The sequence below is a fragment of the Microcaecilia unicolor genome, chromosome 2 (genome assembly GCF_901765095.1).
Source record: "Microcaecilia unicolor chromosome 2, aMicUni1.1, whole genome shotgun sequence".
Taxonomy (NCBI): Eukaryota; Metazoa; Chordata; class Amphibia; order Gymnophiona; family Siphonopidae; genus Microcaecilia; species Microcaecilia unicolor.
Window position 1 is genome coordinate 366,196,489 of NC_044032.1, and position 23,005 is coordinate 366,219,493.

At 48.2% G+C, this 23,005-nt stretch overlaps 1 protein-coding gene across 3 annotated transcripts in view; it reads right to left on the reverse strand.

The window, feature by feature from the left end:
• SLC20A2 (solute carrier family 20 member 2) overlaps positions 1-23,005 on the reverse strand; it is a 192,639-nt gene that overhangs the window by 120,264 nt on the left and 49,370 nt on the right. For all 3 annotated transcript variants that reach the window (XM_030194536.1, XM_030194534.1, XM_030194535.1), the window contains exon 3: positions 7,366-7,506. In XM_030194536.1, coding sequence (XP_030050396.1) covers positions 7,366-7,506 — 141 coding nt within the window. The remainder of the gene's footprint in view (positions 1-7,365; positions 7,507-23,005) is intronic.

Here is a 23,005-nt window from a genome sequence, read left to right on the forward strand (position 1 = left end):
CTCTAGGAAACAGCGAGATGTGAATGCATAGATTGTAGACCACGTTGCAGCCTTGCAATTTCTTCTATAGAGGTTAACTTCAAGTGGGCTACCAACACACCCATGGCTCTCACATTATGAGCCTTCAAGACAGCCAGCCAAGTTTGGGTATAAGTGAAAGAAATGAAGTCTGCCAGCCAATTGGAGATGGTTTCTTTTGATCCCAACAGGTGGGGGTTGCCATTGGGGAAACAAAGTAAAAGGCCCATGCTTGCTTGCAGTCCAAGGTGTGCAGTGCACTTTCACCTTGATGGGAATGGGGTCTAGAATAGAACATTGGAAGAACATGACTTATGATGAAATTTAGTGTAAGGTGGATCTGCTAATAGAGGCTGAAGTTCACTGACCTTTCAAAGCAGAAGTAATCACCAAAAATAGGACCTTCCAGGTCAAGTACTTCAGATAACAGGAATACAGTGACTCAAAAGGAGCTTTTCATCAGTTGAGTAAGGACGATGTTGAGATCCCATGACACTAGCAGAGGTTTGATAGGGGGCTTTGTCAAAAAGCAAATCTCTGACACGAACAATTAGAGGCTGTCCAGATATGGGCTTACCTTCTACATGGCGATGGTAAACAATTACACCAAGATGAACCCTTACAGAGTTGGTCTTAAGACCAGCCTCAGAGAGGTGTAGAAAGTATTCAAGCAGGGTCTGTGTAGGGTGAGAAATAGGATCTAGAGCCCTGCCATCACACCAGACCACAAATCTCATAGCCAAATCAAAACTGACTTAATGGTGACCTTAAAAAGGGGCATATCACCAAAAAAAAAGAAAAAAAGTCAGACTGGAGCTCAAGCCTAAGAGGGCCTACTGAGAATGGAAAATGGAAAAATAAAGAAACCTTAAATGTTGGGGGTGGGGGGGGGGGGAATCCTGCAGAGAAGGCACAAACAAAACCCGTTTTTAAAAATAAACCAAGGGGGTCATGTGATGTGCTTGAGCTGAGACTGTGTGTACCTCGAGCTCCTCGACCCTCCCTCCTTAACTAAGGACTTGGAGCAAAAATACTTAAGATTGAACTCTCTCTTGAGGCAGGGCTACGAATTCCCACCTTTATGGACAGATATATTCAAAAAGGGGGAATGGAGATGGCTGCTAAAAGTACAAAAAAAAAAAAAAAGACAGCGCAAAGAACCGCATGGGAGCGGTGCCAGAAACCAAAATGGCGGAGGAGGTGGGAGAACTCCCAGGGATTAGGAGATGATCGAGAAGCTTACGGCAGCAATGATAACGGTGCTGGGCACACGTTTTGATGGGACCCAGACCTGTGTTCAGGAGCTCACTCAAGCGGTTACAGACTTTACTTCCAGAGTAACGGAGCTAGAAACGAGAGTGGGAGCCGCAGAGGACAGCCTGCAAGAGGTATTGGAAGAGCTGGCGGCCCTAAAAAAAGAAGTGGCAGGCTACAATACTAAGTTAGATGATCTTGAAAATAGGTCACGAAGAAATAACCTGCGGATAGTGGGATTACCTGAATCGTCACATGAAAAGGATCGCAAGCTGACCTTGGAGAAGTGGTTCGCGGATCTGGTGGAGCCAGGGTCTGACTTAGGCCCCATCCTGATCGAGCATGCGCAACGAGTGGGGAGATGGCAGGAGAGCGTGGTGAGGCCAAGAGTGGTGGTAGCGCAGTTCCTGAATTTTGCCCAGGAGTACATCTTATGTAAATACAGGTCCAAGCAAGAGATGACTTTTCAAAATGCCAGAATACTGTTATTCCAAGACAATTCAGTAGCAGTGGCGCAATTGAGAAAAGGGTATTCTGAAGTATGTAAGAAACTGGTGGAAAAATAGCTGCGATTTACCCTGCAATTCCTGGCGAGAATTCGGGTGGTGAGAGATGGGAAGAACCACGTTTTTGAGACCAGTGAGGCGGCGAAGAAACAGATACTACAGTGGTTTCCCAACTGAAAGGACGAGGTGTAACGCTGTGGCTGTTTCTTATCTCTGCTCCTCAGCAAATAGACTATACTCAGATGAGAATGAAGTGACTGAGACTGTGTTATGATGGACAAAGTATGGCTGCCTTTTCAGTTTTATGGGTTGTTGCCCTCACTGTGGGTCTGGGGATCAAAGGGAGAATGTTTGGAAAGGGTGTTTGATGAATGTGAACTTTTAGCAGGGAATGGTTGGGGGGTTGGTGTAAGTGGGGTAATTAGGCAAACAGAGCGGATTGTGAGAGAGGACATAAAGGGGGGGGGGGGGGGGGGGGTCGGGATGCATCACGGTCATGATCTCTGTGTGTGGGGGAGAGGTAGAGGCCAGATGAAGGATGTACAGTGGTGGATGGGGAGGGGAATGTATGTGGACAACGGGGCACGGGTAGAGTGGTAGTTGTATGATGCTCACTGTGGGGAAGGCTGGGCCTCGCAGGGGGGCAGGCAGATTACTGTATGGAATGGTGTCGGGGGGGGGGGGGGGGGGAAAAGAGTGTCGGTGTATGATGGGGACTCCTAAAGGGTTAAATTGCATAGCGTGGAATGTGTCTGGGGTAAATTCGCCCATTAAGAGAGCTAAAATTATACAATATTTGGGAACACACGGAGCTGACTTTGTGGGTCTCCAGGAGACTAAGCTTAGTGATTTAGAACACCAGAAGTTGCAGCGCTCCTGGGTGGGTCAATGTTTTTATGCGTCAGCACCGAAAAGTAAAGCAGGGGTGGCACTGCTGATACGTAAGGCTGTTCCATTTGCATATCACAGAGTTACAAAAGATGAAAATGGGAGATTTGTGATTGTGGAAGGCAGACTTTACCAGTCACCACTTACAATAGTGTCTGTATATGCTCCAAATGTATCTCAGAGGGTTTTTTTCAAAAGCTTGATTACACAGTTGTCTATGATTTCGAGGCCTAAGATACTCATGGGGGATTTTAACACAATATTTGAGTCTGGATACCAATGCTGGGGAGCAGCAATCTAGGCCAAGATCTCAAGAGGGTCTGGGTGTTATGCTAAAAAGCTTAGATCTGGCAGATCCTTGGAGAATACTGCACCCCCAAGAACAAGACTTCACCCATACCTCTAGAGCTCACACAACAAAATCTAAAATTGATTATATTTTTGTGACCCGGGATACCTTTCATACAGTAAAGACAGCGGAAATAGGGCCGCTAGTGATCTCGGGCCATACGCCTTTCTCTATTAAGTTGGAGGTTGGGGGGATAGGAGGGGGAAGTTTCCGGTGCACCTATATCTGGATCATGGTTTTTGACAGTACCTTAGTAAAAAATGGGAGGAGTACCTCTCTAATAATAAGGATCATATGAATGCACCGATCTTATTATGGGAGGCAGGGAAAGCTGTTATAAGGGGAGATATATAGCCTATATAGCCTATGTGGCCCGGAGGAAGAGGCAGCAGGCTAGCAAAATGGTAGACATGGAAAGTAAGATTAGGTCTTTAAAGAGACAATGGAACTCTTATCCTACTGAGGCTGGTAAGCATGCTCTGGAAAGGGTGCAGGGAAGCGCTTAACAACATGCTTCAAGAGCAAGCACAGAAAAATGCTTTTTATTACAAGTTTCGGCTATTTAGATATGGGAACAAACCGGGTAAGCTTTTGGCAAGTATGGTTAAAAACTGGTCGGGCCAGTCAGTGGTGGAGGCTCTGCAAGAGCCAGGGGGCCGGGCGGTAACGGAGCAAAAGAGGATGGAACAGATTTTTGCCCAGTTTTATAGGTCTCTTTATACTGTAGGGGGTGGGGACAGAGAGAAAAGGTGGAGGCCTATCTTAGGGAGTGCAATTTGACTAGATTGACAGAAGAAGAAAAGAATAAAGTTGAATGAGCCAATTAGCGGGGTAGAACTAGAGGGCCATCAAAAGTCTACAACTAAAAAAATCCCCGGGACCAGATGGGTTTAGTGAAGAGTTTTATAAAATATTAAATGAGGTCTTGGGCCTTTTGGGAGAATACTATGAGAGCACCATACAGAGGGGGTATTTTTCACAGGTGTCTAATCAAGCGTTGATTACAGTGCTCCCTAAACCTGGGAAAGATCCCTTACAACCGGGGTCCTACAGGCTCATCTCTCTTATAAATGCTGATCTGAAGTTGTTAGCGAAAATCTTGGCGGAGAGGCTGGCCTTGGTGATACCAAAACTGGTGGGGTCTGAACAGGTGGGTTTTGTGAAGGGAAGGGCGGCTGGAGTGAACGTTAGGAAGTTGCTTTTAGGGTTGGAGAGGTGTTTACAGTTGAGTATTCCTGCTCTGGCCATAAGTTTTGACTCTGAAAAGGCCTTTGATAGAGTGGAGTGGTCCTTCTTATTCACGCTTTTGGGCTTCTATGGTATGGAGGATTTTTTTTGTACAGGCCATTCAGGTATTATATGCCAACCCATCAGCGGCGGTGTTAGTCAATGGGATAGCAGAAATATTTCCCTTAGACAGGGGTACAAGGCAGGGGTGCCCCCTGTCACCCCTTTTGTATATTCTGTTCTTGGAACCCTTGCTGGAGCAGCTCAGGCAGGATGGGAGGATTCCGGGTGTGGAGGTGTCCCAGAAGCATGCCCCTTTGAAATGTATGGCTTTTGCAGATGATATTATGTTATTGGTGACGGACCCGGGTAACACATGGCCTTGTATTACAATTGTTTAGAACTTTTGGACAACTTTCAGGGCTCAAGCTTAATGTTTCAAAATCAGAGGCGCTCCCCATAAATGAGGCTTGGGGACTTGGGACAAGGTTTCCCTTTAAAAGAAGCAGGGGGTTCGCTTAAGTATTTGGGGGCGGTTATACCAGCTGACACTAGTACATTATATGAGGTGAATGTAAGTTCGCTGTTAGGTAGAACGGTAGAGTGTTTAAATACGTGGGCGGGGTTACCGCTGACTCTTACAGGGAGGATCTTTTTGTATAATATGATCATAGTACCTAGGTGGCTTTATGAGCTACAGATCTTGCCCATATGGTTCCGAGAGAAGGATTTGCAGAAATTATACAAGGTGTTGCGGTTGTTTTTATGGCGGGGTAAGAGGGGTAGAATATCTTTAGATACGCTTATGCTTCCGAGATCTAAGGGAGGGATGGGGCTTTTAGACCTGCGGCGATACAACCTAGGGTGTGGTATGAGGCACATTAGGGATTGGTTACTGGGAACTTCGGGTTTTACACCAATGGAAGTGGAGACCTCTTTTTTTTGCAACCTATATCAGCTTTGTATCTGCTACATGCTGACTGAGGAGGTGAAGCGGCATGTGACTTGGGGGTATATGTGGAGTTGTCTGGAGAGAGTTTAGTAGGGTGTATGGAGGGAATAGGTTTGTGTCACCTTTCCTACCGGTGCGAGGGAATTTAGATTTTGGACCAGGGGTGGGGAAGGGATTGCTGTTTAGTAAAAGGTCAGGAGAGGCTTTAAGGTGGGTCGGGGATTTATTGGATGCTGAAGGGAATATGAAATCATTTGAGACTGTGTGTAAGGTATGGCTTAAAGATTTCGGATTACTTTGGGTTCTTGCAGGTGAGACATTATGTGGCTTCCCTGCCAGCGGCCCATTTAAGCGCTAGTTTTGCTCAAAAGGTTGGGGAGTGTCTGAAGCTAGAAGACGAGCAGAGACCACGGCTATGCTACTATGTGAAGACAATGTGTGAGGAGATCCCCGATTTATCATTGGTGGGAATGGCGAAAGCTTGGGAGAGGGACTTGGGGGCTAGGGTGGAGGTGGAGACGCTTCAGAGGTTCCTGGGGAATATCATTAAAACTTCCATAAATGAGTCGCATAGGGAGCAGGAGTATAATTTTCTTCTGAGGATGTATATTGCTCCATGGAGGGCATATAGGGCAGGGTTTGCACAGATGGGGGCTGCCCAAAATGTGAGGTAGCTAATGCTACGCTGGGTCATATGTTTTGGACTTGTGGTCGGATACAAGTTTTTTGGACTAAGTTGGGTAATTGTTTGTCCCATTTTGTTGGGAAGTTGAGAGGGTACACACCTGTGGGTTTTTTTTTTTTTTTATTTGCGGAGGGATTACAGTTACAGGTGGAGTCAGGGGCGCAGCAGTTGTTTCTGGCAAAGGCGCTGGTACTAGCAAAGAAAGTAATCTTAATACATTGGCGCATGCAGAAAGTCCCGAAGTTTCAAATGTGGAAATCAATGCTGTTTGAGATGGCACTATTTGAGCGACAAGTAGTGGGTAGTTGTGAGGAGAATAAGTGGAAATCTTTCCAGAGCATATGGGAGCCATACTGGGCTGTACTGCCTCATAAAGAGTGAAGTTTGATTCTCAATGGGTGAGGAAAAGGGGGAGTGGGGGTGGAGCAGTTAGGTGGGAATGAGAAGTGCCCTGAAGGATGTGGGAATCCTGGTGGAGGGGATAGGTCACGTTAAGAAAGTGGAGGAGAGGGGTTCTTTAGACAGTCTAGTGGGGAGGGGGGGGGAAGGGGGGATAAACCAAAAAGGGGAAAAAATGTGAGGGATTTCTCAAGTTGTTGGATTGTATGTCTCACTTAAGGGTCTACAGGGTATGACATTGATGAGATGGTAGACCATATTGGTGAGGAGCAATGACAGTTGTATCTGTAGCTGTATTATATTTAGATTTTGCTGTGTGTACAGCTTTGCTGTGTTGTATTATTGAGAACCCGAATAAAGATATTTAAAAAAAATAAATAAACCACACCACACACAGTGAGGGAGCAGCAAAGCAGTGTGTCTTCTCCTCACAGCAGATGGAAGACTACTGCTGCTCTCACAGCAGGCAGGAAGGCACTTGTGCATGTGTGGTGGTGACACTATCATGTGTGTTTAAAGTTGTATTATGCTTTTTAAGAATTCCACGCCAGGCAACCTGGATGTCGTCACTCACATGCGATATGACCTGCTTGTCCTCTGAGAAGCAACTTCTATGAAGTCAAGCAGCATGACTAGCAACATGGACAGACTTCACAGACAAGGCTTAGTTTCAACAAAAGAGGAGAGGTGACAATTGTGGTAAAAAGTTCAAACAGCAAACATTATTCACAAGAAGAAATGTTTGAAGACTACTACAGACATGGAGGAATTCTGTGCAGAATGTGTGTTTGACGACATCACCCACAAAGGGTATACAGCCTACAATAAAATCTCACACACTACCAAAACTACTTGAAGATTTGCTTGCAGCATGTAGATATCCAAAAATTATTTTCTCTTGGCAAAGATCTTTAGCAGATCACTATTTGCCTAACACAAGTACACAAATGTCCACTCACACCTTTCCATTCAATGTCTGAAAGACCAAAAAAAACGGTCAAAGGAAAAAGCATATTGCTGTGAGAAGCTTTTCCAGTCAATTTATTTCTTCCACATACCCTCAAGCATAAAAGGAAATGTCAATTACCAATCCTGACCAGCTGCATCCACTGAACACCCTTTGAGCCAATCGCAACGAGTGAGAAACCAATTGTGGCACCAACAATGCAATGGGTTCCAGATACTGGAAGCTTCAAGAAAGATGCAATCAGCTGCCAAATAGCAGAACCTGCAAGGTAAGAAAAACATTATGTAGCTAGTGCCACAAACACAGCACAAGATGTTTGTGAAAAGGATCCTTCATTTTTGAGAATCTAGAACAAATTCATTTGAAGGAAAGTGAATGACAGGAGGTAAACATTACAGAGTGCATAACAAATACTATAAAACAGTTTTGCTTTAGCCATTCTATCGCACCTGAAGAAGCAGCCCATGTGCGGTCAAAAGCTTATAGATATATTAATGCTCATGCTGGTCCAATAAAGCTTCAACCTATAAAACTTCATATTTTGCAAGGTCGATACACCTCTGTAGAAACAATCATATATGCAACTTGAACTCATGCCCCCCCCCCCCCCCCAAACACTCTTTGGAATCAGCATCTAAATGCCATTTCCTATTCGGCTAGGAGCATGCTTCTGTATCTCTCTGTGTTTTAACACCAAGTCATCAAGTGTTATATTCACCTGTTTAAAATTTTCCATTAAGTGTTCCATTGCTGACTGCCATATTGTGATAATAGATAACCTGTTTGTAAGTTTAAGTTATCATCTAAAAAGAGTAACTAGTGAAGTAATTAAATTTGCTGATGACACAAAGTTATTAAATCGCAAGAGGATTGGGAAAAATTACAAGAGGACCTTATGAGCCTGGGCGTCTAAATGGCAGATGACGTTTAATGTGAGCAAGTGCAATGTGATGCATGTGGGAAAGAGGAATCCGAATTATAGCTACTTAATGCAAGGTTCCACATTAGGAGTCACCGACCAAGAAAGGGATATAGGTGTCGTCGTCGATATGTTGAAACCTTCTGCTCAGTGTGCTGCGGTGGCTAAGAAAGCAAAAATCATATCATATGAACTGGCCTTGGTTTTACAAGGGAAAATTAGGTTCTTACCGTGGTAATTTTCTTTCCTTTAGTCATAGCAGATGAATCCATTACGAATGGGTTGTGTCCACCTACCAGCAGGGGGAGATAGAGAGCACTGAAAACCATAGTGCCTCTTGGCCAGCTAGCTCCATCTGTGTCTCAGTATTTGAAGCTTCCAAAGCAGTGTTACACCGCAAAGTAGAATAACATGAACTTTCCTCACAGCGAACAAACACCCCAGAACAGGAGCAGTAATGCAAAGGAGGGACGAACTCAACCTCCTGTAACAGAACAGAAATCCTGAAGACTGTTTTCCAACTTCTCCCAATGAGGGAACATATCTACAGGAAAAAACTGAACCCAAAACAGCATTAATCAATCAATCAATCAGGGAGGGCTCATGGATTCATCTGCTATGACTAAAGGAAAGAAAACTACCAAGGTAAGAATCTAATTTTCCCCTTTTTTTTTCATCAAGCAGATGAATCCATTACGAATGGAATGTATCAAAGCAATCCCTAGATAGGGTGGGAACAGGCAGCGCATCCCTCCTGACAGCCACATCCAGCCTGTAATGTCGGGCAAATGAGAGCTTAGACGCCCATGTCACTGCACTGCATATCTCTTGAAGAGAGAGTGCTCCAGTTTCAGCCCAAGAAGAGGAAATCGCTCTTGTGGAATGTGCCTTAAAGGCTTCAGGCGGAGGCCGGCCAGACAGCAGATATGCTGAAAAAATAGCTTCTTTGAGCCAGCGGGCTATAGTGGCTTTGGACGCGGGAGACCCTCTGCGAGGACCTGACAACAAAACAAAAAGGTGGTCAGAGGTCCTGAAAGCATTTGACATGCGCAGATATTGCAACAGAGCCCTTCGCACATCTAGAAGGTGCAACTGCCCAAAAGCTTCTGGAAAATCCTCTTTAGGAAAGGAGGGCAGGAAATAAGGCTGGTTTAGGTGAAACGCTGAAACCACCTTAGGCAGAAGGAAGGCACAGTATGTACCATTGAGAATTGCAGAAATGGGTCTCGACAGGACGGCGCCTGGAGCTCAGACACCCGTCTCGCTGATGTAATGGCCACCAAAAAGACCGTCTTTAGGGTCACATCCCTCTCCGAAGCTCGCCTATGCAGCTCGAAGGGCGAACACTGAAGAGCCTTTAATACTAGCCCCAGGTTCCAAGCCGGACAAGGGGCCCGCACGGGAGGCCGGAGCCAAAGCACCCCTCTAAGAAACCGTGCAATGTCCGGATGCGCAGCCGGGGATAGGCCAGCGACCTTCCCCCGAAAACATGCCAAGGCTGCCACTTGAACACGCAGGGAATTATAAGCCAAGCCTTTTTGTATACCATCCTGCAAAAAGTCAGTATCGGCGAGACAGAAGCCCACATGGATGTAATCGCTTTAGCAACACACCAAGCCTCAAACTGGCGCCAAATCCGAGCATAGGCAACGGAAGTGGAACGCTTGCGGGCCTGAAGGAGAGTGGAGATGACCTTGTTGGAATAGCCCTCGTCTCTCAATTGTGCCCTCTCAATAGCCATGCCGTAAGACCAAAGCGGCAGGCATCCTCCATGGTTACCGGCCCCTGTGACAACAGGTTCGGTACCAGAGCAAAGGAAGGAGAGCCTCCACCAGCATCCGCCAGAGATCCTCATACCATGGACGCCTGGGCCAATCCGGGGCAATGAGAACCACCTCTCCTTGATGAAGCCGAATCCGCAGGAGTACTCGCCCTATCAAGGGCCAAGGAGGGAACACATACAGGAGGCCCTGAGGCCAGGGTTGAGCCGAGGCATCCAACCCCGCCGAGCGAGGATCTCTCCGTCTGCTGTAAAAGCACAGGACTTTGGCATTTGCGCTTGACGCCATAAGATCCGCTACAGGCGTCCCCCATTTGGCACAGATCTGAAGGACACTTCGTCTGCCAGTTCCCACTCCGCTGGGTCGATTTGATGCCTGCTTAGATAATCGGCTTGCATATTGCTCTGACCTGCAATGTGAGCTGCTGACAGAAACTGCAGATGTAGCTCGGCCCAGTGGCATATCTGAGCGGCCTCTGCAGCCAGTGCTTGGCACAGAGTGCTGCCTTGTCGATTTATGTAGGCCACCACTGTCGTGTTGTGCGACAGAACTCTGACGGCCAGTCCCTCCAGGGTCGTGTGAAAGGCCAGAAGTGCCTGGAATATCGCTTTTAACTCCAAGCGATTGATAGACCACTCCGACTCCTCGGATGTCCAGAGACCCTGGGCATGTCTTCCCTGGAAATACGCTCCTCAGCCCTTCAGGCTGGCATCTGTTACCACCAGGCACCAATCGGGGAGCGCTAGTGGCATTCCTCACTGCAGCATGCTGTCTGAGAGCCACCACTCCATACTGAGTCGGGCCGCAGGGAGCCACGCGAGTCTGCGCTGGTAATCCTGAGAAATTGGAGACCATCGTTGAAGCAGGGAACACTGCAGAGGTCTCAAGTGCGCTCTCGCCCATGGCACCACTTCGAAGGTGGCCGTCATCGACCCCACCACCTGGACTATGTCCCAAGCTCGCGGGCGAGGCATCCTCAGGAGCAGACGGACCTGGTTCTGAAGCTGGCTCAGGTAGAAAGGCAAACCCCGAGGCTGTCGAACCGGACCCCCAAATATTCTAGAGATTGAGAGGGGGTCAGGTGACTTTTGGATATATTGACGACCCAGCCCAGAGACTGAAGTACTGAGACCACTCTGGCTGTTACATGATGACTCTCTTTTGCAGAGTCCGCTCTGATGAGCCAGTCGTCGAGGTACGGGTGAACCTGGATACCCTCTCGCCTGAGAAAGGCAGCTACTACCACCATTACCTTGGAAAAGGTTCGGGGAGCTGTGGCGAGGCCAAAAGGCAAGGCCCGAAACTGGAAATGTTTTCCCAACACCGCAAACTGGAGAAACCGGTGCTGCGGGGGGCCAAATAGGAATGTGCAAGTACGCTTCTTTCAGGTCCAGAGACGTGAGAAACTCTCCTGGCTGTACCGCCGCAATAACGGAGCGCAGGGTTTCCATGCGAAAGTGCTGCACTCTCAGTGACTTGTTGACTTCCTTTAAGTATGGGCCGAAAAGACCCTCCTTTTCGCGGCACCACGAAGTAAATGGAGTAACGGCCGTAGCCGAGCTCAGCAGGAGGCACAGGGACCACCGCCCCGAGGTGCAACAAGCCTTGCAAGGTCTCCTCTACCACCGCCCGTTTGACGGCAGAGCTGCATCGGGACTCCACAAACACGTCTCTCACCGGGGCATTGAATTCTAATCTGTAGCCATCTCTGATCAGGTCCAAAACCCACTGATCGGAGGTAATCTTGACCCATTCCTCGAGAAAGAGGGAAAGACGTCCTCCAACTGCAGGAATCGAGGAGTGGGCCGGCGCACCATCATTGAGAGGGTGACCCATGAACTCCAGGCTTTGAGCCGGCCGCTGCGGAACGTTTGTCCGAGCAAAAGGAGTTCCTCTGCTGAAAGCGGGCACGTGAAGTAAACTCAGCATAACGCCCCGGGTGGTACCTTCGAGCTTCACGGAAGCGAGGTCTGGAAAAGGAGGGAACCGCCTGACCCTTGGAAGAAGGCCGCAGCCTATCCTCGGGTAACCACTGGGGTTTAGCATCCCCCTGCCCTTGACAATTTTCTCCAACTGCTCACCAAATAGGAGAAGGCCCTGGAAAGGCAACTTCACCAACCTTTGCTCAGAAGCCATGTCAGCCGCCCAATGCCGTAGCCATAGAAGGCGGCGAGCGGCCACCGCCACAGCCATCTGTTTAGCCGAAGCTCTGACCAGATCATAGAGGGCATCAGCCAAAAATGACAAGGCCGACTCCATCTGCGGTGCCACCTCCGCAAGGGGCTCTGCTCCATCTCCGTTCCACTGCCTGTTGCAACCAAGCGAGGCAGGCTTGACCAGCATAACAACTGCACACAGATGCCCATAAGGCTAGGCCTGAAATCTCAAAGGACCTCTTCACTGCTGATTCCAGACGCCGGTCCTGCATGTCCTTCAGGGCGACCCCTCCCTCTACTGGGAGGGTAGTCTTCTTTGTCACAGCCGTAACTAGGGCATCCACTTTAGGCACGGCCAAGCGTGCCAAGTGCTCCTCACTAAGAGGGTATAAGTGCCCTATTGCCCTGGCAACTTTCAAAGGCCCCTCAGGGTCAGCCCATTGAGCCCAAATAAGCTCTTAGATGGAGTCATGCAAAGGAAAGGCTCGAGCAGGCTTCTTAGTACTTGCCATCCTCGGATTACCAGAGGAGGCTTCACCCATCACAGGATCTTCAATAGAGAGGGCCTGCAGGGCATCAGAAATAAGCGCTGGCAGCTCCTTGCTGTGGAAAATCCTAACCGCAGTGGGATCATCTAGATCCAGTGGCAATCCTACACCTTCCTCTGGCTCTTCGGACCACGAAGGCCTGCCAGACCCCTCAGAATCACCACAGCCCGACCACGGGGGGGGGGGGGGGGGGGGGGGGGAGAAGGGGGGTGCCCCACTTTCTGAAGGGGAATTGACCCTTCTACGCTTGTCTTGCGGCCAGCTATCTGGGGAAAAAACGCCTGATGGCAATCCCGGGCCGGTCTCCACCGGAGGGGGACCAGGTATCAACGCAGAGTCAGACATCTGAGGCAGAGCTCTTTTTAACATGAACGCTTTATGTAAAAGCAACACAAACTCAGGGGAGAAAGGCTCACCCTGGCCTCCCGGTTCCAATCCGGGGTAAGCAGCTCCTCTGGTAGCCTCCATCCGAGGCTCCCCTCTGGCCTCAGACCCCTCCGCACCTGCGGGGGGGGGGGGGGATCGAGCCATGCAGCGCATCCAAGATGGCGCCCGCTGCCAGCTCCACTGAGCGGGAAGAAACATCGCTTGCCATGCTCGGGCCGGCCCTGACGTCTGAAGAGCACGATTTACAGGGCCCCGCTGCGTATCTGCGCTTGCCACAACGTGAACAGTGCTTAACCTCCGCAGCCATCGCCGAAAACGGCAGAAAATTCAAAATGGCGGATTCGCACCAAAAACGTCCCGATTGTGGGCCCTCCCCAGAGGATCTACAAAACTCTCTTACCTCACCAGACCAAGTCCCAGAGCTCCGGTCACGCTGCACAGACAGAAGAAAGCCTCAGAATCGCAGCGCTAAAAAGCGCGTCGTTTTTTTTTTTTTTTTTACGCTGTGAGGAAAGCTAGAGGCAACAGCTACAGAGGCACTCTGGAGGTTCAGGAGAGTGGGAAAGGCAGGGAAAGGACGAACCAATGTGCCTGCATCCACAGAGAAGAGTGTGGGAAAGAGCGAACCTATGTGCCTTTAAAGTGGGCACCACCAGCCACAACACCCCTGCTACAACTATCAAAAGCACAAGAGCCACCATAGGCAGATTTCTGAAGGAGCTGAATAAGCTGCGTCCAATCCTGCTGGGGAGATAGAGAATACTGAGAGGCAGATGGAGCTAGCTGGCCAAGAGGCACTATGGTTTTCAGTGCTCTCTATCTCCCCCTGCTGGTAGGTGGACACAACCCATTCGTAATGGATTCATCTGCTTGATGACAAGGAATACATACAGATATTTCTACAAGGTTATATCAGTGTGATATTGTTGAAAGGTATAGATGTATAGGTGGGCAGGTGTTTATTATAGATACATATACACACATACACCTATGAAATTCTATGTAGATGCGTGTATCTGTGTATAAATATTAGATTCACTTAAAGGGGCATTTTTGATGGTAGGTTGGGGACTCCTTGCTCAATCCTTGCTGAATCTTCACTTCCCCAGCTGAAAAGGACTAAAATACAGATTAATACATGCATCCAGCTTTTCCTACATGAGCACGCAATTGTGGAATGCATTGCCATTTGACCTGAAAACAGTTTACGACCTAATCAACTTTCGTAAATCACTGAAGACTTCTCTTCAACAAGGCATACCACAATGATCCATAATAGGAACTGCAACACATCACCACTTACCTGATAGTCTGAATGTTTTCTCTATACCTGATTGCTTAATTTTATTATGTTATCCATGCTCTTTATGTAATACTAATTGTATCTTTTACTCTGGAATGGCGAATGCCATGACGGAAAATTGTAAGCCACATTGAGCCTGCAAATAGGTAGGAAAATGTGGGATACAAATTCAACAAACAAATAAATAAGTTACCGTGATTCCTATCACCATAAACCTCAACAATATTGGGGATAGTGATGTTTGTTTGAAAAGGGGGAGTGAATGGGATGGGAGGGTGAGGGGTGTAAGTAGGGATAGGGGTACTGTATGTTGGATATCTTTAGGTTCCTTTGGGGGGGGGGGGTCTTTTTAGTCACTTTTTGGGAGTTTCATATTTGTGAGAAGAGATCTATCACTTTGGCTTCTTGCTAGAGTGCTTCTTTTCTGCTCTGTTTTTAGGAGTTGGGCTATATTTGGATGGCTTTTCATAGATAGGAGATTCTCCTAAGTACAGGTTTTTGGATTTTTTTTTTTTTTGGGGGGGGGGGGGGGGAAGAGGCTGGGCTTCTGGGTCTGCTTATTGGTCAGGCCCTCACTCTTAGTTTCACCCTGAGTAATCGTATACTATCTTGTATCATAGGGGGGATAATATCTTTTTCTGCTCTGTTTTCAGGAGTTGGGCTTTATTTGGATGGTTTTTCATGGATATTAAGAACAGGTTTTTGGACCTTCTGGGAGCTGGGTTCCTGGGTCTGCTTATTGGGAGGATTAATCTGTCAGGCCTTCACTATTAGTTTCTCCCTGAGTAATCATAACTTGAAACATAGGAGAGATAATATCTATTAAGAGAACAAAAGTATCTGCTTTACAGCACTTTAAGGCAGATATAGCATGTCTACAAGAGACAAGATACTGAACACCAGAAACTTAAACATCAGTGGGTGGGGGAAATATATTTTTCTTTCTTGGGGGGGGGGGGGGGGGGAATGCTGTTATTAGAAAATCCCTTTAGTGTTCAGCTGAGGTCTTAGCTAAGTTAGGGGAAGGTTGGTATTTGTTATGTCTTGCAAGGCTGTGAGATTCTGTTTGGGTGGGAAGGGGGGGGGGGGATGTATGGCTCCAACCAATTTGATCCCCAATTTCTAGTTCACCTATAGTACATTTGTTCTAGATATTCTGGACAGTCACTTCTTGTAATGCATGATTTCAATCAGATCATGGACCCTGGATTAGATAAGTCTGCACAGTCTAGTATCACCCCACAAGAGCGGGTGGGAGGACTTAAATCCTTCTGTCGGGCTTTCAAATCTTGTTGACCTGTGGCATCTGTTGCATCCTGAGCTTAGGGACTATACTCATCTTTCACAGGCCCATGGGACTTTTTCCCACTTGGATTATATCTTGCTGTCCTCCCATTACTTTCCCGATGTTTTGACAGCAGACATTGGCCCAACTGCAATTTCAGACCATCCTACACCCAAGGGCCTTGAACAAATATCTGGTTAAACATTTAGGATGGTTTTCCTGGGCACCCTGCTCTCCCTGATACAGGAAAACTACTGGCTAGGCCAGTGGTTCCCAGGACTGGTCTTGGAGGCACCCCAGCCAGCTGGTTGTCAGGGTATCCACAATGAATATTTGAGATATTTGTATGCAGTGGAGGCAGTGTATGCAGAGAGCCTGGCTGGCTGGGGTGCCTCTGGGATCAGGTTTGGGAACCATTGGGCTATGCTCTGAACTTAAAGGATGCTTACACTCACATACAAATCCCTGTCACAGGAAGTAACAGATTCCAGTAGGAACACTACAACTAGTATCGCTCCCTGAGTTCAAATGTCTTGCCGTAGTGGCAGCATTGCTACATAGACTGGGAGTGCATGTGTTTCTCTTTGGATGATTGGCTGGTCAAGAACAAATCCAAGGAGGTAGCTCAATCACAGGCAGATGATCAAAAGCAAATGCCGGCTCTAGAGGCTGCTAGCGCCTCATGATCAGAGCCCTCGAGCGCGTGAAACAACGCGCTCGAGGGCTCTTTGTGCAAGTAGCATGCTCAACAGGGCTTAGCACATTCATCACCAATGATCAGCGGTCAGCACACCAAAATTTGGGTCGCTGGCTGCGGCAAACCCTACGCCAGCTCAGAGCTGGCGTTAGGGTTTGCAGATTATTGGGGAGGAATGGCAAGCCCTGTCCAGCATGCAGGGACCACTTTCCGGGGGTTTGGAGGGGCTGGAGACCCACCAGATCTCCAGCCCTCCCTGAACCTGGGGCAATGGGATCGTCGGGAGGGGGACCTCCAGCCCCCGTTGCTTGGGGCAGGGGTAATCAGGGGCTGGGGTCCCACTGGACCACCAGGGACCCCACTATCCCTCCTGTTATGGGACCTCAACATCATCCTTGCCCTGTTGAAAGCTCCTTTTAGCCACTTGACACTTAACATCTGAAGTACTTGACTTGGAAAGTTGTTCTTGGTGGCAGTCACTTCAGCATGCAGGGTTAGCAAGCTTCAGGCCTTTGTAGTGGATCCACCTCATACAGTTTTCATCACAACAGAGTATTTCTTCAGCCACACACATCCTACGTTCCCTCCAAATGTATTGTCTGATTTCTACTTGAATCAATCAATTGTTCTACCAATGCATTTCCCAAACCCTCATGTCAATTTTAGTGAAAGTGACTGCAAGATGGCTTTGGCTGCCTGCAGTCTGGAGAAGATTAAGACCCTTAAAGTTCACCTAGATCTTTGTTTCTTTTGATCCAAATAGAATGGGGGCTGCCATCGGTAATCAAGCTCGCTTTAATTATATCCATACTGGACTGACTCTATAGGGTCATATTGTAGCTCTCAATGTGAGCCATGGCTGCGTTGGTAGCTACCTCGATCAGTCACCATTTAGGAGATTTGCAAAGCTGAAATGTGGTCTTCTGTCCATACATTCACATCTCACTACAGCCTTAATCAGGATTCATGCCAGAACAGTTGGTTTGGTCAGACAGTTCTGCAATATTGTTTTGGAGTCTAGAATCCAAACACCACCATCCTAGGTCCATTTTTTTTGTTGTTGTTCCAGGCCGTACCCACACAAAGAAATGTATACAAGTTCTAGTTTAATTGGTTGCTTGTTGATCTTGCCTGTTGCAAGTCTCTATTGTCCGCTGGCTGTTTTTGTTGAGCCTGGTAGCTAGGGATTTACATGTGTCCTTGTCCTTGGAGAAAGCGAAGTTACTCTCCTGGAACAGGTTTTATGAGGACAGCAAGACACAAATTACAACATACCCCTCCCTGTGACAGAACAGTGTGCTTTAAGCCTGTAAAATGTATTGGGTATTTCCTGAAGTGTATTTCTCTAGTTTTGCCAGCAGATAATGCATGTTTTGAAGCTGCTGCAGAACCAAGGCTGTTCTTTGTTTAGGCCTTTCGGAAAAGCAGTCTGCAGTATACTTTTAAACGTTGACTGGGCTCTAGTTGGCCGGGAGCTTTTTTTTTTCATTTGGATTGTACTGGGGTTTTTTTCCCCAGCCTGGGAGGAGAGCGAGCTCTTTGCTGAAGCCCTGTAAAACAGTTATGTTTAACTGGTGAGCAGCTACATGTCCTGATCGCCCCAGGTATTTTTTTTTTTTTAGGAAGTAAACAAATATTTAGTCTTCTAGTTCATTTTTCAGTTACTTTGTTACTGTTTGCTGATTGCACATTTTCTGTCCACTGTTCCAATATTTTTATGAGAACAAACATTTGTTTGCCCTGCTTAGCTGGACTGAAAGAATGCTGGTGGTTTTGAGAGTGTGAATGCTTTCTAGAAACAGTGGAAGGACTGGTAGTGTGGCCCCAGTAACCTAGAAATCACAGGTGATAATTTGAGAGTAGAAGACTCACCCAGAGACGATTTGTTTATTATTTAGATTTTGCTCACACCTTTTCCAGTAGTGGTTCTAGGTGAGTTACATTCAGGTACCCTAGCTATTTCTCTGTCCCAGGAGGGCTCGCAATCTAGGTTTGTACCTGAGCCCATGGAGGGTTAAGTGACTTGCCCAAGATCACAGAGCGGTAGTGGGATTTGAGCCAGCCACCTCTGGATTTCAAGACCGGTGCTCTAACCCCTAGGCCAGTCCTCCACTCCCATCAGAGGTTGCAACCGAGTCGGTGGGAGGAGGGTTCTAGTGTCCAGTAGTGCCCTCAAAGTGGCTGCAAGGTAACCCCAGGCAGGTGGCTAGGCATTTTGTGACACTCCCACCTTGAGCTTTTTACTATACTGCTGGTCCTGTGCACTCATATCAGGTGGGAAGGCACATGCGCATCTGGGGAATGACGCTGTGACATGCTTTAGAAAAAGATTCAGAGAAATTGGTAGTATCCCTGCCAGGCTCCATCAGATGTCACCCATATGTGAATTCCAAAAATACTAGGACTAGGGTCATGCAATGAAGCTAGAAACTAGTACATTTAAAAGAAATCGGAGAAAATATTTCTTCACTCAACGTATAATTTAAACTCTGGAATTCATTGACGGAGAATGTAGTAAAAGCAGTTAGCCTAGGGTTTAAAAAAGGTTTGGATGGCTTCCTAAAAGAAAAGTCCATAGACCATTATTAAAATGGACTTGGGGAAAATCCACTACTTATTTCTAGAATAAGTAGCATAAAATGTACTGTTTTGGGATCTTGGCAGGTACTTAACCTGGATTGGCCACTGTTGGAAACAGGATGCTGGGCTTGATGAACCTTCGGTCTGTCCCAGTATGGAAGTACTTATATACTTATGTATCCTGGAGAAACTCCAGAATAACCGGAATGTCCGCCCAAAAAGGCGATTCAGCACGCAAAGTACACCACACCGAGAAAGCTTTCCACACTCACACTGCTGAAGTAGACTGCTTCCATGCCCCCAAAAGAGTGGAAATGACTGGTCCTGAAAATCCCTTCTGCCTCAGTTGGCGCCTCTCAATAAGGAGGCCCATAAGACCAAAGCAGGAGGGATTTTCCATCTGAACTGGCCCTTGATGCAGCAGATCGGGAGTCACCAGAAGTCGCAATGGTGGCTCAGACTGCTCGAACGAGATCTGCATACCACGGCCGTCGAGGCCAGTCTGGGGCCACAAACGACCGGCCCCCGATGCCGCCCTATGCGGCAAAGAACTCTCCCCATCAGAGGCCACGGAAGAAAAACACACAGTAGCTGTTGCTCCGGCCATGACTGGCGAAGAGCATCCAATCCTGTGGATGCTGGCTGCCGTTTGCGGCTGAACAACTGGGGAACTTTGGCATTGCAAGTCATGGCCATGAGATCTAGTACTGGTCTTCCCCAATGTTGACAGATCAGTCGAAAAGCCGAGTCCGACAGCGTCCATTCCACTGCATCCAAGAGTCCAGCTAAGCAAATCCGCTTGAACATTGTCTTGACCCGCAATGTGCACTGCCGACAAACATGTGCTTCCGCCCATACTAGAAGATGAAACGCTTCCACTGCCAAGGGAAGACTGCGAGTGCCTCCTTGCCGATTTATATAGACCACCATCATGGTGTTGTCCAAGAATACACAAACCGCCTGCCCCTGCAGAAGGTCCTAAAAACTCCGCAGCGCATTCACTGCTCACAATTCCAGACAATTTTATCGGCCAAGTCGCTTCGAGAGGGGTCCACAATCGCTGGGCTATTCGATGAAGATAATTGGCTCCCCAGCCTGCAAGGCTGGCATCCGTCACGACTGCCACCCAATTGGGAGACAGCAGAGAAACAACCTTCTGCAAATTGGCTGGCTGGAGCCACCATGCGAGACTGTCCCTGGCCTGGCTCGACCAAGTAAGGTGTTGATAATCCAGCAACGTCGGCGCCCAGCTGCTCAAAAGAAAATTCTGAAGAGGCTGCATGTGAGCTCTTGCCCATGGAATGACCTCCAAGGTCGCCATCATGGAACCGAGGAGCTGAGCATAGCCTCACACTCGGGGAGCGCAACGACTCAATAAGGTCCGTACCGGAGAAAGCAATTTGATCCTTCGCCCCTCGGGGAGAAACACCTTACCCCACTTCGTATCGAATTGCACTCCAAGACGCCAAGAGGAAATGGTAAAGTCCATGAGTTTGGCCAAAGCACAGACCAAATCATACAAGGCATCCGCCAAGTATGCCAGCCCATATCAGCGACATCTGAGGAGTTCCCGGCCTATCAGACTCTGAAATCGAATCCATGACAGAATGTAGCCAACTGAGACAAGCTCTAGCCGCATAAGAACTACAAACAGAAGCTTGAAGTGTCAAAGCAGCCACCTCAAAGGCACGTTTTAAAGAGGCCTCTAGCCATCTGTCTTGCATATCCTTAAGTGTCACACCACCTTCCACTGGAAGAGTAGTCTTCTTAGTGACTGCCGTCACCAGGGCATCCACCCTAGGTAGAGCAAACTGCTCTAAACAGTCTGCTGAAACCGGATACAGCCTGGCCATAGCCCTGGCTACTTTCAGCCCCCCATCCGGATCCGCCCACTGGGCTGAAATCAACTCTTCAATAGCTTCATGTACCGGAAAGGCCTTAGGTCGTCTGGTACTAGCCATCTTGGGGTTGACCACCTGAGAGCAACCTCAGGGTCCTCTATATTCAGGGCTTCCAGCACCTGGAGAGATAAAGGAGGACAACTCCTCCTTATGGAAAATCCTCACGGCAGAAGAGTCCTCCCGTTGGTCAGGGAGGACACAGTCCTCCATGTCCTCTAACTCTGTCTGCTCCGAAAGAGCCACCAGAGGCAGCTGCAGGCGACCATATGCAGGACCCCTCCTCAGACCCCAAAGAAAGCCTAGGCTTTTTAAAGGGAGGAGAAATCCTCTGGGGGAAAACCCAAAATCACTTGGTTACCCCCAGACCCCCTGAGAGAATTAAAGGCCGTAGCTGTCGTAGCCGTGTGAGGGGGGGGGGGGGGGGCAAGGCCCTTTTCAACAAAAATGCCCGAGTAGCAAGATTAACTCTGGTGAAAACCCCTCCCCACACAACGGAGGTCGCAGCCATGGCACCTGCACCACCACCACCCACAGTGCCTGACAGCCCCCCCCCCCCCCCAACTCCCATACCAGTGGAGAAGCTTTGCCCAAAACCACTACCGAGCCGGCTCCACGACCGATTGCAAAATGGCACGAGATTCGCCAGGCTCTGGGCAGGAAAGCACGTTCTCGGGGTGGGGGGCAGCGCTCTGTCGAGTCCCGCCAAATCAGCGCACCCCGTGCTGCAAAGGCCCGCCGCCGAATGACATTTTCCCCACACAGGAACCCAGCAGGACTTACCCCAGACCGGGAAAGCGCAGGAACTGACAGCTGAGTCAAACGGGGGGGGGGGGGGGGGGGGGGGACTGCTCCACTTTGAGGCATGCTCCGACAAGCAGGCAACAGAAAACAAGACTGACAGCAGTAACAAACCTGCTCTCAGCAAAAACACACTTCCCTGTGCTTCTGTTTCTCAAATAAATTCTACGGTTTTTTTTTTTTTTTTTTATTTAGTGAGGAGGCAGAAACAGGGAAGGAAAGGAACAGCAAAAGCCTGTTCAGAGGGAATTTGCAGTGCAGCAGGGACCCAGCAACTGCGTATGCTGCCAAAGGGGACACCACCAGTCCGCCACCCCGGGCTCAAACTGGCCACCGGCCCAGGAGCTGGAGAAAAAGCCATCCACCACCTGCTGAGATAGAGACATAGTAAGGAGCTAGCCGTCTGGCATCACTGCCTTTAGTTTGTTTATCTCTATCTCCACCTGCTGGTAGGCGGACTTAACCCACTAGTTCCTGGTTTAATCTGCTGCAAGTGGGGGGATACCCCGACTGATTACTTTAAGGGTACTTAATCAGGCAGGGGTGGATTTCTCACCGGAGCAGTTTTCAGAATATCTGTTGCACTTTGATATGCCCTGGGCTCTCTGCAGAGGAAGCCCTGGACCCCTCCAAGCCAAGGAACTCCACAAAGCAATTCAGGATACAAAAAATTTCAAATCACCAGGGCCCGATGGTTACTCTGGTTTTATAAAATGTTATCAGTTCACCTTTGCGGCCTGTTGATAAGATTACACTGTGGCTGTAGTAAGGGGAAGCTTCCCCAATACGCAAATGAGGCCCTAGTGACCTTGTTAAAACCTGGGAAGTCAGGTGGCTTGCCAGACTTATCGCCAGATTTCTTTATTAAATGTTGACATCAAGCTTTTTTCCAGGGTTTTGGTAGAAAAAAATTTACTTATCTTCTGTGATTCAGACAGACCAGGTGGGGGTTTGTCTGTAGCAGGAAGTCTATAATAAATGTACACAAAGCTCATTTGGCCTTGGCATATAGCCAGCGGCATGAGATTCCCTTGCTGTTGGTTTGCCTTGATGCAGGTAAGGCTTTTGAGATGAAGAGGTACCATCTGAAAAATTTACAACCATTTAGGAATTTCCATATTATAAAGATGGATTTGTTGCATTAATGTCAGAGGGTAGGCTCACCAGGAATGAAGGCAAACTTCAGTATATTGCATTAAGGATCACAGATTTGCGGAGTATAGATGCGACAGTTGGGCAGGGAGAAAAATGCCTACATATTTCAGAGACCCATCTGCCCACTGAAGGGGAAAAGCCCCTCCCCCCCACCCCCCACCCCCACACACACTGATCCTGCAAGGCAGGAGTAGAAAGCAAGACCAAGGATTTACTTAAATTTCAAGTAAAACCTGACGAGAACCCATAT